A 23928-nucleotide genomic window follows, 5' to 3' on the forward strand; every position below is an offset into this window, starting at 1 on the left:
CAGTTTTATTAAACTTTCAGACTTTTTTATATTATAGAAATACTTGAGCATGTAATATAGTATTTTGTAAGCAATACCTATATTACATACTCAAGTTTGTTTAAAAAAAAGCAAATTAGGATAGTTTGCTGGTATTGATGGTATGGCTGATTATATATATATAATTTTTTATGTAGGAGAGCATAGAAACAAATAAGGTTTAATAAGTTTTAGCGCTGTGTTCTCCTACGTAAGTATTCTGGTCACCCTATATATATATATATATATATATATATATATATATATATATATATATATATATATATATATATATATATATATATATATATATATATATATTTAAGCAACTTTAAAATGTATTCTACAAAATTGAGTACTCAATGTTCTTAAAAGAACAGAGCAATTATAAATTAGTAGAAAATCACTTGACAAAATTTTTTTTCATTTTACTCTGTGTTTCATTCTAATTTTCATACTAATTTATATATATATATATATATATATATATATATATATATATATATATATATATATATATATATATATGTATATATTAAAATGTATGATGTATATTATCAAATGTATATCATGTATACTATATATATATGTATATATATATATATATATATATATATATATATATATATATATATATATATATATATATATATATATACATGAATAAATATATAAGTATACATAAAAAATTGTTTTTATGAAGATGAAGCATCATCAGTTTACTAATGAAGAAATTATTGTTTTTCGAAAAAAGTTACTTGCGTTTTATGATAAGAATAAAAGAGATTTACCATGGAGATTATTAGTATTGTTCTTTTTTTAAATTTGTTACATTTATTATACCTTAGAGATTTTATTTTTTAGTAATAATTTCAATAGTCTAAGATATTAATTAGAATAACATTGTGATCATGGCTTCTATAAAACTGTTTTTATAGGAATTAATAATTAGGTTTAGTGCTTTTAAAAGTTTAAACTACTTTTATTTTACAAAACTGCTGGTAGTATTAATTACTCTTTTTTAAATCTTTATAAAATATTTTTTATCTGATTTTTATGCTATTTGTTTTCGAAATAACAGTGATTTTACTGTACTCGTAACCTTAATATGACTGTTGTTATAATGGAAAGTCTAATCTATATTAGGGTTTCAATTGTGCTTTTCTATATAAAAATTGATTGCATTAGTAAGCTGTAATTTTAATTTTAAGTTTACACCAGCATTTATAAAAGAAATTATTAGTTAATAGTTTGATTACAGAATTAGTGGAAAATCTGATTGAAATTAGGGTTAGGATCATGTTTTTCTATCTAAAAATCAGTATGACGATTGCATTAGTAAATCACAATTTTAATTTTAAGTTTACACAAGCATTTATAAAAAAAAATATTAGTTTATAGTTTGATAACAAAAACAATAAGTTATTGATTAAATTCCTAAAATGTTAAAATAAAAAAATTCATTTCTTTTTACTTTCTATAGGCAAAGTCTTTAAAAGATTCTGACCAACGTGGTTATGCAGGTATTTTCTTGTTTTTTGTGTTATATTAAGTTGTTTTAGAGGACAAGTTTATAGTTTTTTTTATATCATGTAGTAAGTGATTGAGGTTGAAAATTGACCGAGACTGGGTTTGATAAAATATAGCGCGGGCTAGGGCCCGTTTTTTTCAATTCTTGCGAAACTATTATTAAGTACTAAATAAGTAGTTGCCAAACGCCGACCCTAATTCTAATGCCGACTCTAATTCTAATGCCGACCCTAATTCTAATGCCGACCCTTATTCTGAGGATTGGTAATATATGCTTTTAGACTTTGATTATACAACCTGCAACTTTTAAAGTCTTTAGTTTCCATTTCCTTTCTTTTTAACCTTTGGTGTACTTTTGTGATAACCTTTAACCTTTAACTCTTTATCCTTTGTTTTCTTAACTCTTATTTGTTTAACTTTTAATTTAATAGTGGTTGCTTGCAAGCTTGTCAGAAGTGAATTATTTTTTTTAGGTTGGTTTTGTAAAAATTCTTATTTTTAGCTGTGACTGGGCCAAGTCACTTAATAATATCACCATGATTTATTGCAGTTCAAATTCAAATCTTAATTTTTGCAAAAACCATATATCAATTTTATATATTTTTGTCAAATTTCTTAGGGTAAAAATTTATAAGTTCTTTATAAAATGCCTAATATTTGTTCGATGAGTATAGGTTTTACACTAAAAGATGCAGAATTTAATTTTAAACAATCTTTATTCTAGAAAATTTTCTTGTAACACCTATATTTAAAAAATTATTTACAGAAAACTAAAAACAAATCAACATTTTTTTCAACAATGAACTCATTTAATATTTATTTGGTTGTTTTTCAGATACAAACTAAATAAATATGTTCAAGATGTCTACAAGAAAAACAGAAAATAAATCAAATAAATACATTGTAGATGAATGCCTTAAACCCTTAAAACAATTTTCATTTGGAAAACCCTCCACTTTAAAGCATGAAAAATGTCTTTACTTTAAAAACTACAGAAAAGACATTGTTCAGAGAGATATTAGTGTAGAACTATTCAATTTATGGGTAAATTATGTTTATCTAATATCTACTGATTGAGTTGAAAGAAAGCTCAGGAGTTAGAAATTTTTTAAAAACCACTGCACTACAGTTGTAAGGATTTTAAATCTTAATAGTTAATTTGAACATAGATGTATTGAAAGTATCTGTTGTCATATTTTTTAATATATGCTACTATTTCAATTAAAAAAAAGATAAAATTATAAAGTTATTGCTAAAAATTTAGATTTTTGGCAATAACTTTATAATTATAGTTTTTAAGGAAATTATTTCAATAAACAATGTTCTAAATTTATTTCTGTATCATTTTGTACCTAATTGAATCTTGTAACTTATTTTAATATGCATTTATAATTGTTTTTGCATTTTTAACCCATAAAAATGTCATTTGTCAGTTTTACATTTTGAGAATTAAACCCAAGTGGTTCAGCTAAAACTGGTAGCTACTAACTTTTTTTTTTTCATAAATGTTTTTTACAAATCTAAAGCCAGATATTAGGAGGGGACGCTTTGATTTCTTAATTTTTTTTTACTTTTCAGCCCACCTTTATGTTGGGCGACCAGAATACTCTTTTTTACGTAGAAGAGCATAGAATCAAATAAGGTTTAATAAGTTTTAGCGCTGTGCTCTCCTACAAAAAAAAGAGTATTCTGGTCAGCTTACCTCTATGCATAATCTGTTTACATATTTTTTTTTTTTTAACATCTTCGATTCCAACAAGGCTGCAATCAACCGCTAATTAGAGTTGGAAGTTACTGGAAGAGAAAAGATGAAGATTGTAGAGCAAGATAAGCGATTTCCAACGAACTGATGTTCGAGGAAAATAATTAGACAAATAAGACTTTTTGGAGCACTTAGAAACAGTCATAGTAAAAGGATGAGACTTAATTAAATGACAGTAAAACCAGATATAGAAACAGTATTCCATACAAGGCCGGGTTTGAGATTTATAGAGATAAAGAATAGAATCCGGAGTAAGAAAATGTCGAGCTCGATAAAGAGATGCATCCTTAGCAGATGCTAATTTTGCAACAGATTTGATATATGGTTTCCAAGAAAGATCAGAAGTAAGAGTTAATCCTAGAAGATGAAGGGCAGATGACTCATTAAGTACATTATTGTTCATAAATATAGAAAGATCTAAATTATTGCGATAACAATTGGCTGAAAAAATTGAGTTTTATCTGAATTAAAGTTCACCAGCCACTGTGAGCCTCATGCTGTAGCAGAAGTGAGATCCTTTTCAAGCTCAAATGCCCTCTCCAAGCAATCAGAGAGTGTTGGCTTCTTACGATGACAAGAATAAATGGTAGTATCATCAATGAACGATGCCACCTTAAATGTGAGAATATCTGGAAGATTGTTAATGTAAATAAAGAGTATATGGCTAAGGATTGAACCTTGAGAAACCCCTGAAGTTAGAGAATAAGAATAAGAGTGCTTTTCATCGAGGAAAACTTTTATACTACGATCGAAAAGGAAGGATTCAATAATCTTGAAAATGTTACCAGATACATCATAAGAAGAGAACTTAGGGAGAAGACCAGCATGCTAAACTTGATTAAAGACGTTAGAAATGTCAAGAGCAATAGCATTAACCTCTCCACATCTATTTAATGCACAATAAAACCTATGGGTTATTACTGTTAGCAAATCAGCTATAGAATGAGAAGATCAAAATCCATATTGATGATCAGAAAATAAGTTATTAGATTCAAGATCAAGACTCTAATAAGCACTTGTTGAATAGTTTTGAAAGTATAGACGACAGCTCCGAAAAACACTTTTGCAAAACTATAACAGGTATATTTTCCTGGCCACAAGCTGTAGAAGAGTCTAAGCAGGAAATCACTAAATATGGAAGCTGGAGTGATACGAATGTCAAGCAATGGATCAAACTGTTTGACGGCTAAATTAGGTAGAACGCAACTAGTAGAATTAAAATGATGATATTGATGAGAAGTTCTTAGCAAACAATTCAGCTTTGTCTTAATGTAAGGTGACAAAGTCCGATCCATACAAGAGAAGTGGAATAACAGATTCGCTCTTATTAATGATACTATTAAAGATTTTTCGGAAGTCATAAAAGCTTAATTTTTGTGATGAAATACGAGATTTCATGACATGAGAATAGCTTTGGCGTTATACAAAACTTTTTTACAATTGTTTCTAGCAGTAATAAACAGACATCTGTTTTCTGGAGAATTGTTTTGCTGATAGATATGGAAGTAATGGTTTCCATTGGAAATGGAAGCAGCACAATGTGAGGAAAACCATAGAGAAGAGTGAGGCCTGACCTGGAATTATGAAGAGGGAATAAAAGATTCCATTCCAGCCTGAATCCACGAAGTTATGTAAGAATAACATTTGTCAGCAGGAAGACAAAAGTTTTCCACCAAAGGGCCCTCATAAAGAAAATCACTGAATGAGTCCCCATCAACTTTAAGGTAGTTGTAAGAGTTACAATGATAGGGGGATTCAGATGATGAAAAATAATTAGATAATAGTTTTAGAGAGATCAAGCTGTGTAATAGTTTTAGAGAGATCAGAAGCACCTTAGGGTGATTGTGGAGAAACTGAGCACTGACTAGGATCAGAAACAAGACATAAGTCGAGAGAGAAGGTAAATGATATGGGTTTTCTGGAAAGTGGGTTAAAAAGTTGACTATTTGAGTTAGGGATTGAGAAAGGTGAAAGTTGTGGGCTTTAATTCCTGCCGAGTTACTGACACTAGAGCCAGGCCATTCTGTGTGATGAGCATTAAAGTCACCAACAACAACAATATTAGCTGATGGATAAGGAGAGAGGGCTTGGTTAATTTGATCAGAAATAACATCAAAAAGAGTGCCTTGAGATGAAGGAGAGCGATATAGAACAAAGAGAAAGGCGATAGAGTGAAGTGGTGCTAAATGAAAGCACATAAAAGAATAGTCTGTGGATTCAAACCTAGTTTCACAACAAATGGGTGAATTCTTAATGTAAATGCCCTGACCAAGCATGTGACTATTAGAGTCTTTACAAATTAAAGGGAGATAACAATCAACACTAAGATCACAAGATGAGACAGCTGAACTCAAATTAGTCTCACAAAAAGCAAGTAGGTCTTGTGAGCTTTGCAAGAGATAAGACTCAACAGAAGAAAAGTTACTTCGAAGACCACAAATATTAGTGAATGATAGGTTTAGGGAACTTGGTGATGACGATGGTTTTTTGTGTTTTATAGTTTTATTCATTTTTAAATTTGTTGAAGAACTTGACTCAAAGCATAGACAGTATTTAGTACACTGTTTTATAGCCTAAGCAATTGCCTCATTACCATTAATAAACCCTAAGCCCTAACAAAGACTCCTCATGTGGTCTTGACAATGCACACCAAAAGTACAAACAAGGACACCATCCATGCGCAGCATGGCACTGTTAATAGTTTGATATTTTTCAGCTGTTGATGGAATCAGCCTCTCTGAGAGCTACCACAGTTTGGGATACCTGACTACCTTTTTTGATTATCATTAGGATATAATAGAATGAGTTTCCTAGTCATAAAAACAGACAAAACCTAAGTAAAACCCATGCATTGAGTCAAGAAGATCCAGCATTCAACATCCTCAAATAGAAATAATGTATTAAAAATACATCTGCGCCAGCCTAATAAATGAAGAAGAGGTGCGAGGCTAGTCAACAGATAGAATCTGTTTACCCCTTTAGTCTTTGCCTTGGCGGGCTTCTACAAGACAGTAGCCGGATGCATTTAAGATCTGTCCAAAATGAGTATTTTTATTGAGATACTATCTCTAGCCTTTACTCAACCAAGAGCCCCAAGGTTTTAAGTTGGAGTTGGCTTCTCCTAGCCTTTACCTAAAAAGGCATATCATACAAGGCAGCAGGACATGAGGCAGATTGTACTGGGTTACATGTTACCAGTAGCAGGATAACCTGACCTGACAAAAACATCTGATGATTTTTTGCAATGCTGAGTTTGGAAATGAAATTTAACATAAAAAATCCATAATTGTCATTTTCAAATTTAAATTCAAAAACGCTTTATGTTGAATAAAGATCTCTGTCCAAGAGATAAATGATCCTTCTATTTAAAAGATAAATTTAGCGTGATGTGCTTTATGATATGCATTTTATGAAAAACTTAAACTAAAACATTCTATACTTTTAAGAATGGCCAAAAAAAAAAAAAGCAAAATTAGAAAAGAAAAAAACTAATCGCAAATATAATTTTTTAAGAAAAAAAATAATGCAAAGGTGTGAAAAGCAATTACAATTTGCGATCGCAAATTTTATTTTTGAGCCCTGATACTTTTTATTCATTTTTATTATTATTTTATTATTAAATTATTTATTATATATATTATTATATTATTTTATTATTATATTATTTATTATTATATTATTTTTATTATTATATTATTATTTTATTCATTTTTATTAATATATATACCCCTTCTTCATCTATTAGGCTGGCGCAAATGTATTTTTAATACATTGTTTCCAGTTTAGGATGTTGAATGCTGGATCTTCTTGACTCGATGCATGGGTTTTGCTTGATTCTTGTTTTTTTATGACTAGGCAACTCATTCTATTATCTCCTAATGAGGGTACAGCTCTAAAACTCAGTTTTATGGTTCTGAGGCCGGCTGGTAGTCAGGTTTCCCAAACTCTGTGGTAGCTCTCAGAGAGGCTGATTCCATCAACAGCTTAAAAATATCAAAGTATTAACAGTGCCATGTTGCGCATGGATGGTGTACCTGTTTGTACTTTTGGTGTGCATTTCGGAGGCCACATTTGGAGCCCTTTGTTACAGCTTAGGATTTATTAGTAGTAATGAGGCAATTGCTTGGGCTATTAAACAGTGTTCTGAGTACTATCTATGCTTTGAGTCAAGTTCTTCAACAAATTTAAAAATGATTAAAGTACCAATAACTATAAAACACAAAAAACCATCATCATCACCAAGTTCTCTAAACCTATCATTCTCTAATATTTGTGGTCTTCAAAGTAACTTTTTTTCTGTTGAGTCTTATCTCTTGCAAAGTTCACCAGACCTATCTGCTCTTTGTGAGACTAATTTGAGTTCAGCTGTCTCATCTTGTGATCTTAGTGTTGATGGTTATCTTTCTTTAATTCGAAGAGACTCCAATAGTCACATGCTTGGCCTGGGCATTTACATTCGTAAGAATTCACCCATTTCTCATGAAACTAGATTTGAATCCACAGACTATTCTTTCATGTGCTTTCGTTTAGCACCACTTCACTCTATCACCTTTCTCTTTGTTCTATATCGCTCTCCTTCATCTCAAGACTGCACTCTTTTTGATGTTATTTCTGATCATATTGACCAAGCCCTCTCTCTTTATCCATTAGCTAATGTAGTTGTTGTCGGTGATTTTAATGCTCACCACTCTGAATGGCTTGGCTCTAGTGTCAGTGATTCTGCATGCATTAAAGCCAACAACTTTTACCTTTCTCAATCCCTAACTCAAATAGTCAACTTTCCAACTCGCTTTCCTGACAACCCCAATCATTTACCTTCTCTACTCGACTTATGTCTTGTTTCTGATCCTAGTCACTGCTCAGTTTCTCCACATTCACCCTTAGGTGCTTCTGATCTCAGTTTGATCTCTTTAAAACTAATATCTCATTCTTCTTCATCACCTGAATTCTATTATCGAACCTCTTACAACTACAGTACAGCTGACTGGGATTCTTTCCGAGATTTTCTTTGTGATGGCCCTTGGGTAGAAATCTTTTGTCTTCCTGTCTACCAATGTGCTTCTTACGTAGCTTTGTTGATTCAGGTTGGCATTAAATCTTTTGTTCCCTCTCAAGGATTCCAGATCAAGCCTCACTCTCCTTCATGGTTTTCTTCACACTGTGCTGCTGCGATTGCCAATCGAAACCGGTACTTTCATATTTATCAGCAAAACAATTCTCCAGAAAACAGATGTCTGTTTATTACTGCAAGAAACAATTGTAATAAAGTTTTTTCTAACGCCAAAACCCTCTATTCTCAGGTCATGAAATCTCGTATCTTATCTCAAAAATTAGGCTCTCGTGACTTCTGGATAATCTTTAATAATATCAATAATAAGGGCAAATCTTTAATTCCACCTCTCTTGTATGGTTCAGACTTTGACACCTCACCTAAAGACAAAGCTGAATTGTTTGCTAAAAACTTTTCATCAATATCATCTCTTAATTCCACTAGTTGCATTTTACCTGATATTGCCAACAAACAGGTTGATTTATTGCTTGACATTCATATCACTCCAGCTTCTGTATCTAAAGTGATTTCCTGCCTATACTTTTCTACAGCTTGTGTCTTGAATCTAGTAACTTACTTTCCTAATATGGATTTCGATCTTCTCGTTCTACAGCTGATTTGCTAACAGTAATAACTGACAGGTTTTATTGTGCATTAGATGAAAGTGGAGAGGTTAAGGCCATCGCTCTTGACATTTCAAAAGCTTTTAATAAAGTTTGGCATGCTGGTCTTCTCCATAAGCTTTCTTCCTATGGTGTATCCAGCAACATCTTTAAGATCATTGAATCGTTCCTTTCCAATCGTAGCATAACAGTTGTCCTCGATGGCCAACACTCTTCTTCTTATTCTGTAACTTCACGGTTTCCTCAAGGTTCTATCCTTGGCCCTATACTCTTTAATTTACATTAACGATTTTCTAGATATTCTCACATCTAAGGTGGCATTGTTTGCTGATGATACTACCATTTATACTTGTCGTGATAAGAAACCAACACCCTTTGATTGCTTGGAGAGGAAATTTGAGCTCGAAAAGGATCTCACTTCTGCTACAGCATGGGGCTTACAGTGGCTGGTGAACTTTAATTCAGATAAAACTCAATTTTTTTCAGCCAATCGTCATTGCAATAATTTATATCCTTCTATATTTATGAACAATGATGTACTCGATGAGTCATCTACTCTTCATCTTCTAGGATTAACTCTTACTTCCAATCTTTCTTGTAAACCATATATCAAATCTGTTGCAAAATTAGCATCTGCTAAGGTTGCATCTCTTTATTGAGCTCGACACTTTCTTACTTCGGATTCTACTGTCTATCTCTATAAATCTTAAATCCGTCTTTGTATGGAATACTGTTGCCATATCTTGGGCGGATCTTTTAATGATGCCCTTTCTCTTTTAGACAAGGTGCAAAAATGCATTGTAAACATAGTTGGACCTGCTCTTGCAGCCAACCTACAACCATTGTCACATCGTAATGTTGCTTCTCTTTCTCTTTTCTACAAATACCATAATGGGCACTGCTCTAAAGAGCTAGCGTCTATTGTGCCATCTACTAAAATTCATTCTCGTGTTACTCATCATTCAATTAAGTGTCATCCTTTTTCTGTGACTGTTCCTAAGTGTTCCAAAAACGCTTATTCGTCTAGTTTTTTTCCTTGAACATCAGCTTTTTGGAATTTGCTTCCTTCATCTTGCTTTCCTGATTTATATAATTCGCAATCCTTTAAGTTGTCCGTCAATCATTATCTTGCTCTACAATCTTCATCTTTTTTCTTTCAGTAACTTCCAACTTTAATTAGTGGCTGCCTGCAGCCTGGTTGGAAGCGAAGATGTTTAAAAAAAAAAAAAATTACTTATTTTTATCATTTTATTTTTATTATAATTTAAAGTTGTAATATTTTGGCCTCAAAATGATCATAGCTTTATAAATTGCTTTAAAAAAAAGTTGGGTAGTAACGTCTTTTTCCTAATTACATTTTAATAGTTTTCTAATAGTTTTTAATATTTTTAAATATGTTTAAGTGGTTTTTAATGTCAATTTTTGTAAATTACTGTTTTATATAAATTTAAGTAAAAATTTTGTATCAGCAGTTTTGATTTTTACTAAAGAGATCTGTTAATTCATTGTTGTATTTCTTACCTGAAAAATCCACAATCTAACTGGGCATAGAATCAAGTATGAAAAGATTCAAAATTAGAAGACATGCAATGGAGCCATCTTACAAATTTTTAGGCATTTTCAGAAAGTACAATGACACATTGGATACGGCAGTTTGGTTGCAGGTTGCAAAAAAAAGTGGTCAGAGATATACAAGGCGTCAAGTTACTAATGCGCTATCCTGTATTGCTTCAAAGTGCATCTTATGTAGTTTACAACAGTTTAGAATAGGAAGAAAAGAAAGATGCAAAGAAAATGTTTTCACAAGATTTTTCTTCTGATTCTTACATGGCATATGATTTATTTATACTTGTTTTCCATAGTTCATTATTTAGAAGCAAATAATGAACTATGGAAAACAAGTTGATGAATTGAGTTCCATGGGAGTTAATGTCATCCCTATCGCGATATATCAAAATGTTGTGAGAATAAAATTACATAAATCCATGGTATTCTATAACCCAAAATGAATGTTTGATATTTCAAATGCAATGAACTAGGGCATATAGCATTAAATTGTACCAAGCAACAGGAAAGTATGTAACACACACTCTCCAAGTTTTCTTACTTTTATCTCTACCTTTTTTTCCTGAATTTGCTTCCTCTTTACATGCTGTTATTATGATCATGAAGCAGTGTTAGAATAAAGTTGAAAGTAAAATAGATATGGAGAGATGGAGCGGATCCCAACCTTTTTAAAAATATGGTGGCTCAGTATGTGGTTTCAGAAGATGTTAAGCAATAGTATGAGAGTAAATTATTGGAGAGGATAAAACAAGGACTTGTTATACGGATGTTTCACATCCAAAAGGTTGACACAAAAAAGCAAAAAAGTATAGATTTTCTTAAATACGAATTTTTCAAAATGTCAACAAACAAAGTCAAATGTCAACAAACAAACAAAGTCAAATGTAAAAAGTGTTAGAAGTTTCAGGTAAAGCTTCAACAAGTCAAAATAGAGGTGTTTTGGTGTGGGTATATCAAACACGCATACCAAGCCCTGTGTAAAATCAGGGAGTTTTATTGCCCCAAATTTTTTTTATTAATTTTTTGTAATTTTTAAGTGTTATTATTGGTTGTTTTTCAATTGCTTAATTGTTATCATTAATTGATTTTTTTTAATAAGTGCTTATTTAATTACCCATGACTTGCACGTTTCATTCTCTTGAAATGCAAGGGTTGAATGAAACTCTTACTAAATGTCTTTCAATAAAATATTTGTGGAGGTAAATAATATTATTGTTATATTATAATATAATAAATAATAGGCTTTTAAAAGAGATAGATAAAAAGTGGCTAATATCTCTTGTCTGGGATGTGTCTTTGCTACCTTTACTGTTGCCTATATGCCAAATAAAATTATATATATCGATAAAATAAAAAAATGTTTTTTTTAGTTTGGGTATCAGAGATAATGCTTCAACAGGTATAGTATGGCAATTTGAATCTCTTCATATATTTGTACCACCTAATTATTTATTTAAAGTAGTTATGAAGTAGTATTTAGATAACAATGTGTTACTTGTTTGTATATGAATAGTTTTTTTTGATTTTTACTAATACTTACATAATCTTTTTTACAAGGCATTAATTTTGTCATCATTGTATATATTGTTAACTCTATTTAATGATATTTAGAAAATGTTTTTTTTATAGTGTCTGGAACCGCAAATAATCCCTTTGATTCCTTTAGTTTGAACAATTTTTGAATAGGCAGCCTAATTTCTAGTTGAAGACTTATGTATAAATGTTAGCAGTTGAATTTGAGCTTTTTGGTCAGAAAGAACTAATTTTTATTTTATTTCTGCTGTTTATCTAGGTCATTATATTTACTTTTATCAATACTTTTAAACAAAACTGACAAGTTTGATATCCAGCACAAAATTTTAAGAATTTTTTTTTGAATGTATAAGCTTTTTTTTATGTAGATTTGCCTTTAAGATTTACAATATTCTTTTCCAGATAACTACATTTAATCATTAAAACAGAAATAAAAAGATTTGCAGTAATAGAATAAGTGAGGTTTTTTTAATTGTTCACAAGAATGTGAACAATTAAAAAAACCTCACTTATTCTATCACTTTGTTTTATTTTCTTTTTTTCTTCTTTTGTAAAATTAAAAATTGGTGAGAGTTTTTCTTTTCATGTTGATTAGTGATTAAGAATTTTCATTAAAATAATTTTTATAGCAATTATTAAACATATAGAAATAATGCTTTGCCATTGCATCACTACAACTTAAATAAACGGCTTGTTTGGAATTTAATTAGAAATCTATTTTTTGTTACTAGTTGTCAGTAACAACACAGTTGTTAACTGTGTCAAATGTGGTGTTTATTTTGTTTAGACACAAGTTGCTACAGTTGTCAACTACTATAACAATTGGATGAAGGTAATATTTATATAGTTTTATTTAATATTTATATAGTTTTATATATTTATTTATATATATTTTATATATTATTGATAACGGTTGATGCATAAGTTATCGGACAAATTTTTATTTAATTTTTCAAGCTAATTTGACACGTCGTTTGATGTGTATGAAAAAATCTATAAAATGTTTATTTTATTATTTAAAACAAATTTATTAAAAATGAGGTTAAATGCAGCTTAACGAAAATGTCTCAAAATTTTTTTCAGCAGAACAAAAGTGTCTCAAATATTTTTTTGTAAAAAACCATAATATAAAGAAAAGCAAAAACGTAAATTATTTTATAAAAGAAGAAATAGTATGAAATACAATCTATGATAACTTAAAGTTTCAAAACTGGTCATTCATTTTCTGATAAAAAGCATTCTGTTCATCACACATACTGGACTAGAGAAAATAAATCCAAACTAAAGAGACTTGTTAATAACAGAAAAGGGTCAGTCAGAGAAAATTGTGTTTTAAATTCAATGTAAATCAATTTATAAAAATTTTAAAAAATGAATATTCAATACAGATATTGTGCAAAGACTCCCAAATACACCATTGAACAACAAATAAAGGCAAAGAAAAGAAGTAGAAAACTTAATCATTTATATAACGCAAAATCACTTTTGATCATTGATGAGAAGAAATAATAGAGATAAAATAAATGGAAAAGCTGGATAATACACAGAAATCAAAGAAACATGCCAAGAATGTGTTCACTTTGCGTGAAAAGAAAGTTTTTTAAAAAAACGGTTATTGTGGGTTGCCATTTCTAACCGTCGTATGTCTAAACCATTGTTTTGTACTTCCAAGGCTGTAGCAATAAATACATCAATCTGTGTTAATAAATGTTTAGAAACACAACTTTTTCCGTTCATTCACAAGTATCATGTCAACTTCTACTATTTATTTTGGATTTATAACTTTTATAATTGTAATTTAAAACTTATAATTTATAACCATAACTTCTGCATTTCTCAATCTTTTACTCAGATACTTTGTGACTTGTTTTTCTGACAATCCTAATCATTCACCTACAATTCTTGATTTATGTCTTGTCTTTGATCCTAGCTTGTGTTTAGTTTCTCCTTTTTCTCCCTTGGGTGCTTTTGACCATCCAATAATCTCTTTAAATTCTTCATATTGTACTTCCTTTTCAGACTCACCTTATCATTGCACTACTTACTACTACCCTAAAGCTGACTTCTTTTTGGGATTTTCTTTGTGACAGTTCTTGGGTTGATGTCTTTTCTCTCTCAGCTAATAAATGTACCTCCTACGTAACCTCCTGGATTCAGGCAGGAATTTATGCTTTTATTCCTTCTTGTCGATTTCAAGTCAAGCCTCATTCTACTCTATGGTTATTACTTATCGTAATCATTTTTTTCATCTTTTTCAAAAGAACAACTTTCTAGAGAACAAATGGCAATTTATTATTGCAAGAAATCAATGTAACAAGGTGCTGTCTGGTGCTAAGCTCTATTATTCTCAGTTCACTAAATCTTGTATCTTATCTAAGAAGTTAGACTCTAGAGACTTTTGAAAAATCTTCAACAGCGTCATTAACAAGGGTAGATCTAACATTCCATCTCTCATTCATGGGACTGATCTTATTACCTCTCCCAAAGATAAGGCAGAACTATTTGCAAAAAACTTTTCTACTAATTTGACTCTGGCCATTCTCTTCCTTACATTCTAATTAAACAGCTTAACCCAATCTTAGACATTCAAATCACTTCAGTTTCCGTTGTCATATCAATTTAAACTCTTCAATGGCTTGTAGTCCAGACAAAATTCTTGTCATAGTCTTACAAAATTGTTTTCCAGAACTCTTCAATTCTCTCTAAACTATTTAATAAATGCTTGACTGAGTCTTGTTTTCCTGCCTGCTGGAAAATGGCATCTGTTGTTCTAATTGTAAAAACCTCAGGTTAACATTCTGACCCCTCCACATATCTTACGATCAGTCTTTTTTCCGTTATTAGCAAGGTCTTTGAGTCTTTGATTAACAAATTTCTCACATCCCATCTTGAATCAAATAACTTAGTGTCAGACAATCAACATGGTTTTTGATCCTGTTGTTCTATAGCTGACCTGCTAACTGCTGTAACTGAAAGATTTTATTGTGCATCAGATGGAGGAAGGCTAGGGCTATTGCTCTTGACATATCTAAGGCTTTTAACAAAGTTTAACATGCTGGTCTTCTCCATAAGCTGGTTTCATATGGTGTAACTGGGAAAGTTTATGAGATCATCAAATCGTTTCTTTCTAACCGCTTTATTAAAGTCAATCTTGAAGGGCAACACTCTTCTTAATTTCCAGTAATTTCTGAGGTACCTCAAGGTTCTATCCTTGGGCCTGTTTTATTTTTTATCTACATAAATGATCTTCCTGGCAACCATACATCTAAAGTAGCTCTTTTTGCTGATGACTCAACTTTATAATCCTGTCTTGACAAAAAGTCTTCTCTTTTCGATCACTTAGAACAGGCAGTTAATGTTGAATCTGATCTCACTATTTTAATATGTATATATATATATATATATATATATATATATATATATATATATATATATATATATATATATATATATATATATATATATATATATATATATATACATACACACATAGAAAACCAATATTTAATAATAACTAACATAATATGATAGGAGGTATACAGGGTATAAAATAAAGTAACAAAACTATTGCTTTTTTGTAAACATAATTTATGTAGTGGTGATAATAAACTTAGAAATGTGTTTATTATTATCAGCACTTCGAAGAGGCTTACACATCAAACATCATCGCCATTTATGCTTTACCCTGTGATTGACACCTGCTTCATATTGCAGTTATCACTAGTTAGTCCTAATAAAATATTTTATTTATAATAGATGTAGTAGTAATAATGATAAAAATAAGAATTAGTAAAACTTGTAAGTCTTAATTTAACTTATAAATTAATATGAGCAAGTCATCTTTAGTTAACATAAAATAAATTTGTACACTGATAATATATCAATTTTAAAAAAGCACTTTTAATAATATAGTACTTTTAAAAGTTATTACTTATTTTATGTTGGATGATTTGAAATGTCATATCCAAATATTTCACATTTTTCACAAATAATTTAACAACTTTTCTACTTTGAGGCGTCCTAAATGCTATAAAAGATTGATCAAATGCATTATAAAATAAACATTCTTTATTTATGTATATTAAAAAATAGATATATAAAAATTTTAACTCAGGTCTTAAGTGATAAACAATGGTTAAACTAAGAGAAACAATGACAAATTTTAATTTTTGTTCAAAACATATTTGATAGTGGTTAATTAGTTTTGAATTTTTTTCCCATAATTTATCCATAAAAATGTCCATTATATCTTTTAGTTGATGTTTGATAAGACACAAATTTGTGTGTGTTTTTTTAGAAATGGCCATCAATTGCAAGCTTGGCTGGTGCTACTCTTGAGGTGGAGTTTTTTAATTGGTTTAAAGTATATTCTTTATTGTATTTTAATATTATGTATATATATATATATGTATGTATATAAATATATATATATATATATATATATATATATATATATATATATATATATATATATATATATATATATATATATATATATATATGTATATATATATATATATATATGTATATATATATATATATATATATATATATATATATATATATATATATATATATATATATATATATATATATATATTTATATGCACATAGAGAGAGAGAGACCTTTACACACATCCATGCACTCACTAAAAAATATTTTTAAAAAATTCTATAAAAATTAACATTAAGGAAGTAAATGAAGCATGGTCTGGTCTTGGTTATTATTCAAGAGGAAGGAGGTTGCATGAAGCAGCAAAAAAGGTATTTAAGATTTTTGATATTAATGTAATTAATTTTATTTCATAAAATTATTCAAGGATAAACTTTAAAAAGTTTTAAATTTTAAAGTTGAATGCATTATATTGAAGTAGACCTCTGATCTGGGAGAGGTAAATATATGCGTAATAATTATTCAAAATATTGCACAAAAAAATTAATTCAGATTTTTCTAGTTAATAGAAAGTGGTCAACCAATGCCTAAATCATCAAAAAGTCTTGTAAAAGAGCTGCCTGGTATTGGTCCTTATACAGCTAGTATGTTTTATTTTTTTATTATTTTTTATTTGCTTTTGTTTTAAATTCGAAATAATAATAATAGTATTAATTAAGTGTGTGTGTGTGTGTGTATATATATATATATATATATATATATATATATATATATATATATATATATATATATATATATATATATATATATATATATATATATATATATATATATATATATATATATATGTATATATATATATATATATATATATATATATATATATATATATATATATATATATATATACATACATACAACTATTAATGCTTGTTTAGATAAGCACTGTGATGTCACACTGAATTAGCCTGCTGCTGGGGGCTTCAGTACATGCAGTAAGCTAGCTGCCACAAAGGAGTGCCACTACATTAACTAAGAGCTTGGAATGGGGCAGCAATCTTTTCTTTCATTATTCTTTGATTATTTTTTTCGTAAAAGCATGTTTTAAAGATAAGCTAAAGTAGTAAGCATATGCTTATCTAAACATGCTATACATACGCATATATATTATCTATACATACACATATATATATATGTATATATATATATATATATATATATATATATATATATATATATATATATATATATATATATATATATATATACACATATATATGTATATATATTATATATATACACACACACACATAAATGTGTACTTATGTGTATACCAGTTCACTCCTGTTCAATAAACTAGTTTTTAGTTTATTGAACAGGATTGAACTGGTATACACACAAGTACACATTTAATAAAAACTTTTCATTAGTTAATCAAACTAGTTATTATTTCAGTATCAATCTGTTAAATTTATTTAAATAAAATTTATTATAATTTTAACAGAATGATGAAGTAGAGGTTAATTTCAGTTTTATTACTTTTTTAGCCATGTTAAGTGATTAAAGTAAACAATTTTGAAAATTTTGTTAGCATTTTGGTTAACTTGGTTTGCTTGTTTAATTGGTTAGACACATCATTTTATTGGTTAGTCAACATTTCATTGGTTAGACAACATTTGAAACATTTAAAAGATGAAACTAAATTTGTTAGATTCCAAGCTAAATGTCATGACATATTTACATTGAGCAATTACAAGAAATGTCAAAAATAAGAATAAAATAGAATAAAGTTACATTGTGCTTATTATAAATGGTTATTTTCTAAGGGTTGTAGTTTTTTAAAATTTAGAGTATTTTTTTCAATTAAAATTAGATATTTTGTTCAATCAAAATAGATATTTATAGAAAAAAAGTCAAAAAAGGCATTTTTGTTGATAAATTAACTTTCAAGTAAGTTATGTTAAGGTGGTATCACCTCTTTAGTAAATGTCTTTTAGTAAAAGTCTTATTACAACTCTGTAAAATGCTCAAGATGCTTTCAATAGTAAACAAAGTATGGAATCATTTCATAAGTTCATATTTGCAAGTTGCATATTAAGCAATATAAAAGTCTCCCATAGATCATGATTTTAAAAATCAAAGCATCAGTTGCCATTTATTGCATTTCAAATTTCACTTTCTTATTTCTGAGACACGCCATTGCCAAATTTTGAAACTAGTGAAAAAGTAACAAATTTAAAAAGTAGTGAAAAAGTCAATTTAAAAAAAAAAAAAACATTTAGACGAAAAACAAGCAGAAACTGTCTTTTATTTTTTCAACACTTGACCAAGTTTTTATCACAGGTACATGGGATTAAGGATTTCATCTGTAAAAATTGGGAAGATTATTCACAATACAAGCATCAACAAAAATATATAATTACAATAGGAGCATAAAGTTCATCAGAAAAAGATTTATTTTCAACTGCTGGTTTTGGGTTAAGCTTTAATTTGATTAAACCAATATTTTGGTTTGGCAAAACTTTCATTTGGTAGACCAACAGTATTATGTAGTAGTATACAATGTAATACAGTATATGTATATGTAGAGTATGTATATATACAGTAATAGTATAAAGTACTTTGAATCAATTATCAAATTAAAAACTCAATTATCAAATAAAGTGCTTCGAAGCAATTATTACTTAATAATTAAGCATCTGTTTAAATAAGACTTTACTTTTGAAGACTTAAAAAGTTGCAATACTTTTTTTTTTACTTTGATTTCAAAGTCAAATAAAAAGCACTGCAGCGGAGTCTTTTATTGAATTTTATACAGATGCATATGAATTTATACAGATGCATATGAATTTAACAGATGCATTGAATTTTATACAGATCTTAGTTTTATGAAATAAAAATAACAATAACTATTATCTAATATAAATCAAAATTTCATTAAAAAAAATAATAATTTTATGCTGTTTTTTTTATTGGCTTTTTCAATTCTATTTTTCACAAACATGCTAAATTTTCACAAAAATGCTAAAAGGTATGCTAAAAATACTTGGCATTAGTTTTTGTTATTTTATACAATACTTTATTTTGTACATTTGTATATTTTAACTAGCGCAGTTTTGATAAGGTTTTGCATTAAATACAAATTCAATATGTGATAATGTCCCAGTAGTGTAGTTGTAGAGTGTTTGCTACTTAAGGCATGGAAATATAGTTGCTGCTTTAGGTATAGAAGTTTTGCTACTTAACTAAGAAGTGTGGGGTTTATATCCCAACCTCTGGTACTACAGTACTCATCTTGTTTTTATGCACAACATTCTTATCAATTTCAGAGTTTTGGAGTCATATAGATAAAGTACTAGGGTACTAGATTGTACTAACCCCTTTAACTTTAGGGTGGTGAAGAATAAAACTAAAAATTAAATTCTAAAAATTCTTTTTATTTTATAAATTTAAGGTGCCATTGCTTCAATTGCATTTAATGAGGTAAGAATATTGTATTTCTATGTGTCATGCTGAAAGATCTGATAACTAAATTGATAGTAGTATCTTAGTATTAAACATTTATTTCAAGGTGTGTGGAGTTGTAGATGGTAATGTCATTCGAGTTTTAACCAGAATAAGAATGATCGGTGCTGATTCATCTTCAAAAGCTGTTAATGATTTTATTTGGTAACTAATTTACAATTATATATAAGTTATTTAGTAAGTAAATAAAATTTGTTTTAGTTATTGTTAAATATATTAATATGATAGTATTTACTTTTTAAATAAAAGGTTAAAGCTACTGTGAAATAGGGCGGGGTGAAAATTGCTTTTTTTGAAAATTTCTCCTGTTACACCCTAAGGTTCTTCTATATGATAAAATAACACTGGCTTTAAAGAATTTTGGAATAAAAGATAATTTTAGGGGTTCCAATTGTTTCTTGAATACATGACTGGTCCCTAATATTATCAGAAAAAAAGGTTTTTAACATTAAAAAAAAAATTTTTTTACTATTTTTTTTAAATAATTGATTTTAAACATGTTTTTATAAATATGATTACTAATTTTGAAACTAATATTATAAAATATTGCTTCGTTGAGTATCAGGTTGACTAACTTTTAATAAAAATTTTTTGGATATTATTAAGGACTTTTTAAATATTCAAGGGTCATTAGGAATCCATTAAAATATTTTTCATCCAAAAAAGTTTTTTAAATCCAGTGTTATTTTATAATATAGGACAAACCCTCGGGTGTAACAGAAAAAATTTTCAAAAAAAGTAATTTTCACCCCACTCTACTTTGAAATAACAGCAACAGTGGATGAACCAGTTTTATGGCTTTTAGAAATATATTTAGGTTTTAATTTAATACTTTTCTAATATGGTTTAAACATAATAAATATGAGGTAAATATATGCAGTACAAGTATATATATATATATTTTAAAAATGTTGACTTTAATACATTTAAAAAATTGTTATTTTTCTGTTTTCAAGGAAAGTTTATAGGTTTATGTATATTTTCAAAAAAATAAAGTCTGCTGAATAATTAGGTTTAAGTCAAATTATGTGGTAGTTAATAAATGGTTGGTAGATATTTAGTATGCAGTAGTGGTAATTTATAAACGGTAGGTAGATTGTAGTAGAACATTTACTCCATAAGCTAGAGATAGGGAGGCCAGCATTTATGGATTCAAGTTCCAACACTTTTGTTATACACATTGAGTAACTAAGTTTTAAATTTATTATTACGTTACGTTATTATTTATTATGTCCTCCTTTTGCCTCAATCCCAGCCAATATTCCCCGGGGAAAAGATTCATACAAGTTAGTTATAAAATCCTGGGGTATGTTGTGCCATTCTCTTTGAAGTACTTCAAAACATTCTTCAGCATTTCGGGGAGTATGTTCAACCTTCTTTCTGTCCAATTAATCCCAAATATGCTCAATTATATTCAAAACTGGACTCTGGGGAGGCCAGGTCATCAATTCCAGTACTCCTTCTTCTGTCATTTCATTTATATAATTTTTTGTCACTCAGGAACAATGTTTTGGGTCATTGTCCTGCTGCAGAGTAAGATTATGACCTATTAGTCTCATTCCGGATGATACAGCATGGTGCCTAAGGATATCCACATAACGTTCCCCAGTGAGTCGCCCCCTATTTTGATCAAATCACCTACTCCAGATGAAGATAAACAGCCCCAAACTTGTAAAGAGCCTCCTCTGTGTTTAATAGTAGGGTTTCAAATCCTTCATGTTTCCTCATCAATTTTATTTATTTATTCAAAATAATATATTCTTTCAACTTTTCTTATATATTATTAAACTTAATTACATAGGAAAAAAATTGTAAAACATCTATTTAAACAAGTGGTCTAAAACTTATTCACAGTACTGTATATATATATACATATATATATATACACACACACACACACACACACACACACACACACACACACACACACACACACACACACACACACACATTATATATATATACATTATATATATTATATATATACACTAGTGGCCATTGAAATAAAACCAGCAGCAAATTTTTGGAAAATACACAGTTTACTCTAGCAACAAGGTCTAGCAGGCATATTATCAAATGCAATTTTAACCTTACAATACACTGAATAAAGTTCTAGCTCAAACGATGAATAAAAGTGAGTAATTTACAGGATATCCTTTATTTTTAAGCACAGCATTAATGCGATCAGGCATGCTATGAACAAGTGTTCTACAGTATTCCGGGTTATTTCTGTCGTCCACACACGCTTCAAAACCTCTTTCAGGTCTTTTTCTGATGTAGGACGATGTGCAGCAACTTTCCTTTTCATAATTTGCCAACAATTTTCAATCACATTTAGATCAGGTGAATTTGATGGCCAATTGGAAAGAAGTTCAATGTTGTTGTCTGAAAACCACTTTTGGACAATCTTTGCGGTGTGACAAGGGGCTGAGTCTTGTTGCATAATTGCAACAAGACTCAGCCCCTTTCCTTTTCCCCTTTATCGAAGATGTGCAGTCCACACCAACCATTTGCTGTGATGCCACCCCAGATCATGACGCTTGGTGGATGTTTGCCAGTTTTGATGGTGTATTTGGGATTGAATCGCTGAGAGGCAGGACGTCTGACATAATTGTAACCAGGGTCACGTAGCTGCTGAAAGGTACTTTCATCTGTGAACATGACTCTCTCCCACCACTCCCTTGACTTGTCTTTCATCGCACGGCAAAACTTCAATCGCTGGAGGAGGTTGTTATTTCGTGATTAGAGGTTTCTTTGCTGGTCTGCGAGCTACAAGACCAAAGTCATTTGACAGACGTCTCCTAACAGTCTTAGCACTCACTTGAATACCCCTGTCACTAGCTAGGCTTGCAACGCGTGCAGAAGAAGTATGCAGACTAGACACAACAATGCTCTTCAAATAACGATCATCACGATGATTTGTTTTTCGTACTCCCTTGCAGTTGGAACGTCGTGAAACACCCCCAGATCTTAAAACATTCGTAACAGCACCTCTAGAAATCTTCAGTTTCTTTGCAATATCACACTGAGAATAACGCTCAGCATTCAATGTTACAATTTGCCCCTTGACAAAATCATTAATATCTGGCTTTTTCCCCATTATCACACTAAAATAAGCAATAACAACATTATAGTTTTTCAGCAAGAAATCATGAAATTTAATTAAATACTAAGCCAAACACGTGTATAATATGCATAACATAAATAATAATGACTTCATATATAAACAAACCGAACGGCATGACGTTGTTCTTACTTTTTCATACATATTTCATTTTACAGCAAAATCATCAAGTGGCTTTAATTCAATGGCCACTAGTGTATATATATGTGTGTGCATATATATATATATATATATATATATATATATACACACACACACGCACACACATTATATATATATATATATATATATATATATATATATATATATATATATATATATATATATATATATATATATATATATATATATATATATATATATACACATCTTTACTGATCATTCTGTAAAAAATTAGAATAATTAAGGTTATATTTAAAAAAATTTTACATACCATAATTAAGATTAGTATATTATTGATGTGGCTCCGAGAATGAGCCATAATATTAAAAAAATTGTTTGTTTAATAAATTATTCTTAAAACAATTTATGCCAGAAATCTCAATGGAAACTTAACTAAACTTAAATAATACAATTTTTAAGAATATTTCAACAGATTACTCTTATAGATAGAACTTTATTTTGCTTAGTCAGTGTATTTTTTGAACCAATAGAATTTGTTTGTAGATTTGGTTTGTAGAATTAACTTTATAACTTTATAATTGTTTTGCTGACAAACATGGAAGCATATAATAACATGACAAACATGGAAGCATATAAACTTAAGTATTCTCAAAATGGTTAAAAAATCTGGCCGGTTTTTTG

At 29.2% G+C, this 23928-nt stretch overlaps 1 protein-coding gene across 2 annotated transcripts in view; it reads left to right on the forward strand.

The window, feature by feature from the left end:
- Window positions 1-679: 679 nt before the first annotated feature.
- LOC100205662 (adenine DNA glycosylase) overlaps window positions 680-23928 on the forward strand; it is a 49650-nt gene continuing 26401 nt past the window's right edge. For both annotated transcript variants that reach the window (XM_065801208.1, XM_065801207.1), the window contains exons 1-9: window positions 680-823; window positions 1502-1541; window positions 11920-11948; window positions 12870-12914; window positions 16380-16421; window positions 16775-16846; window positions 17038-17119; window positions 19930-19958; window positions 20047-20144. In XM_065801208.1, the coding sequence (XP_065657280.1) occupies window positions 716-823; window positions 1502-1541; window positions 11920-11948; window positions 12870-12914; window positions 16380-16421; window positions 16775-16846; window positions 17038-17119; window positions 19930-19958; window positions 20047-20144 (545 nt within the window). In that variant the 5' untranslated portion in view covers window positions 680-715. The remainder of the gene's footprint in view (window positions 824-1501; window positions 1542-11919; window positions 11949-12869; window positions 12915-16379; window positions 16422-16774; window positions 16847-17037; window positions 17120-19929; window positions 19959-20046; window positions 20145-23928) is intronic.

The sequence above is a fragment of the Hydra vulgaris genome, chromosome 07 (assembly GCF_038396675.1).
Source record: "Hydra vulgaris chromosome 07, alternate assembly HydraT2T_AEP".
NCBI classification, from domain to species: Eukaryota; Metazoa; Cnidaria; class Hydrozoa; order Anthoathecata; family Hydridae; genus Hydra; species Hydra vulgaris.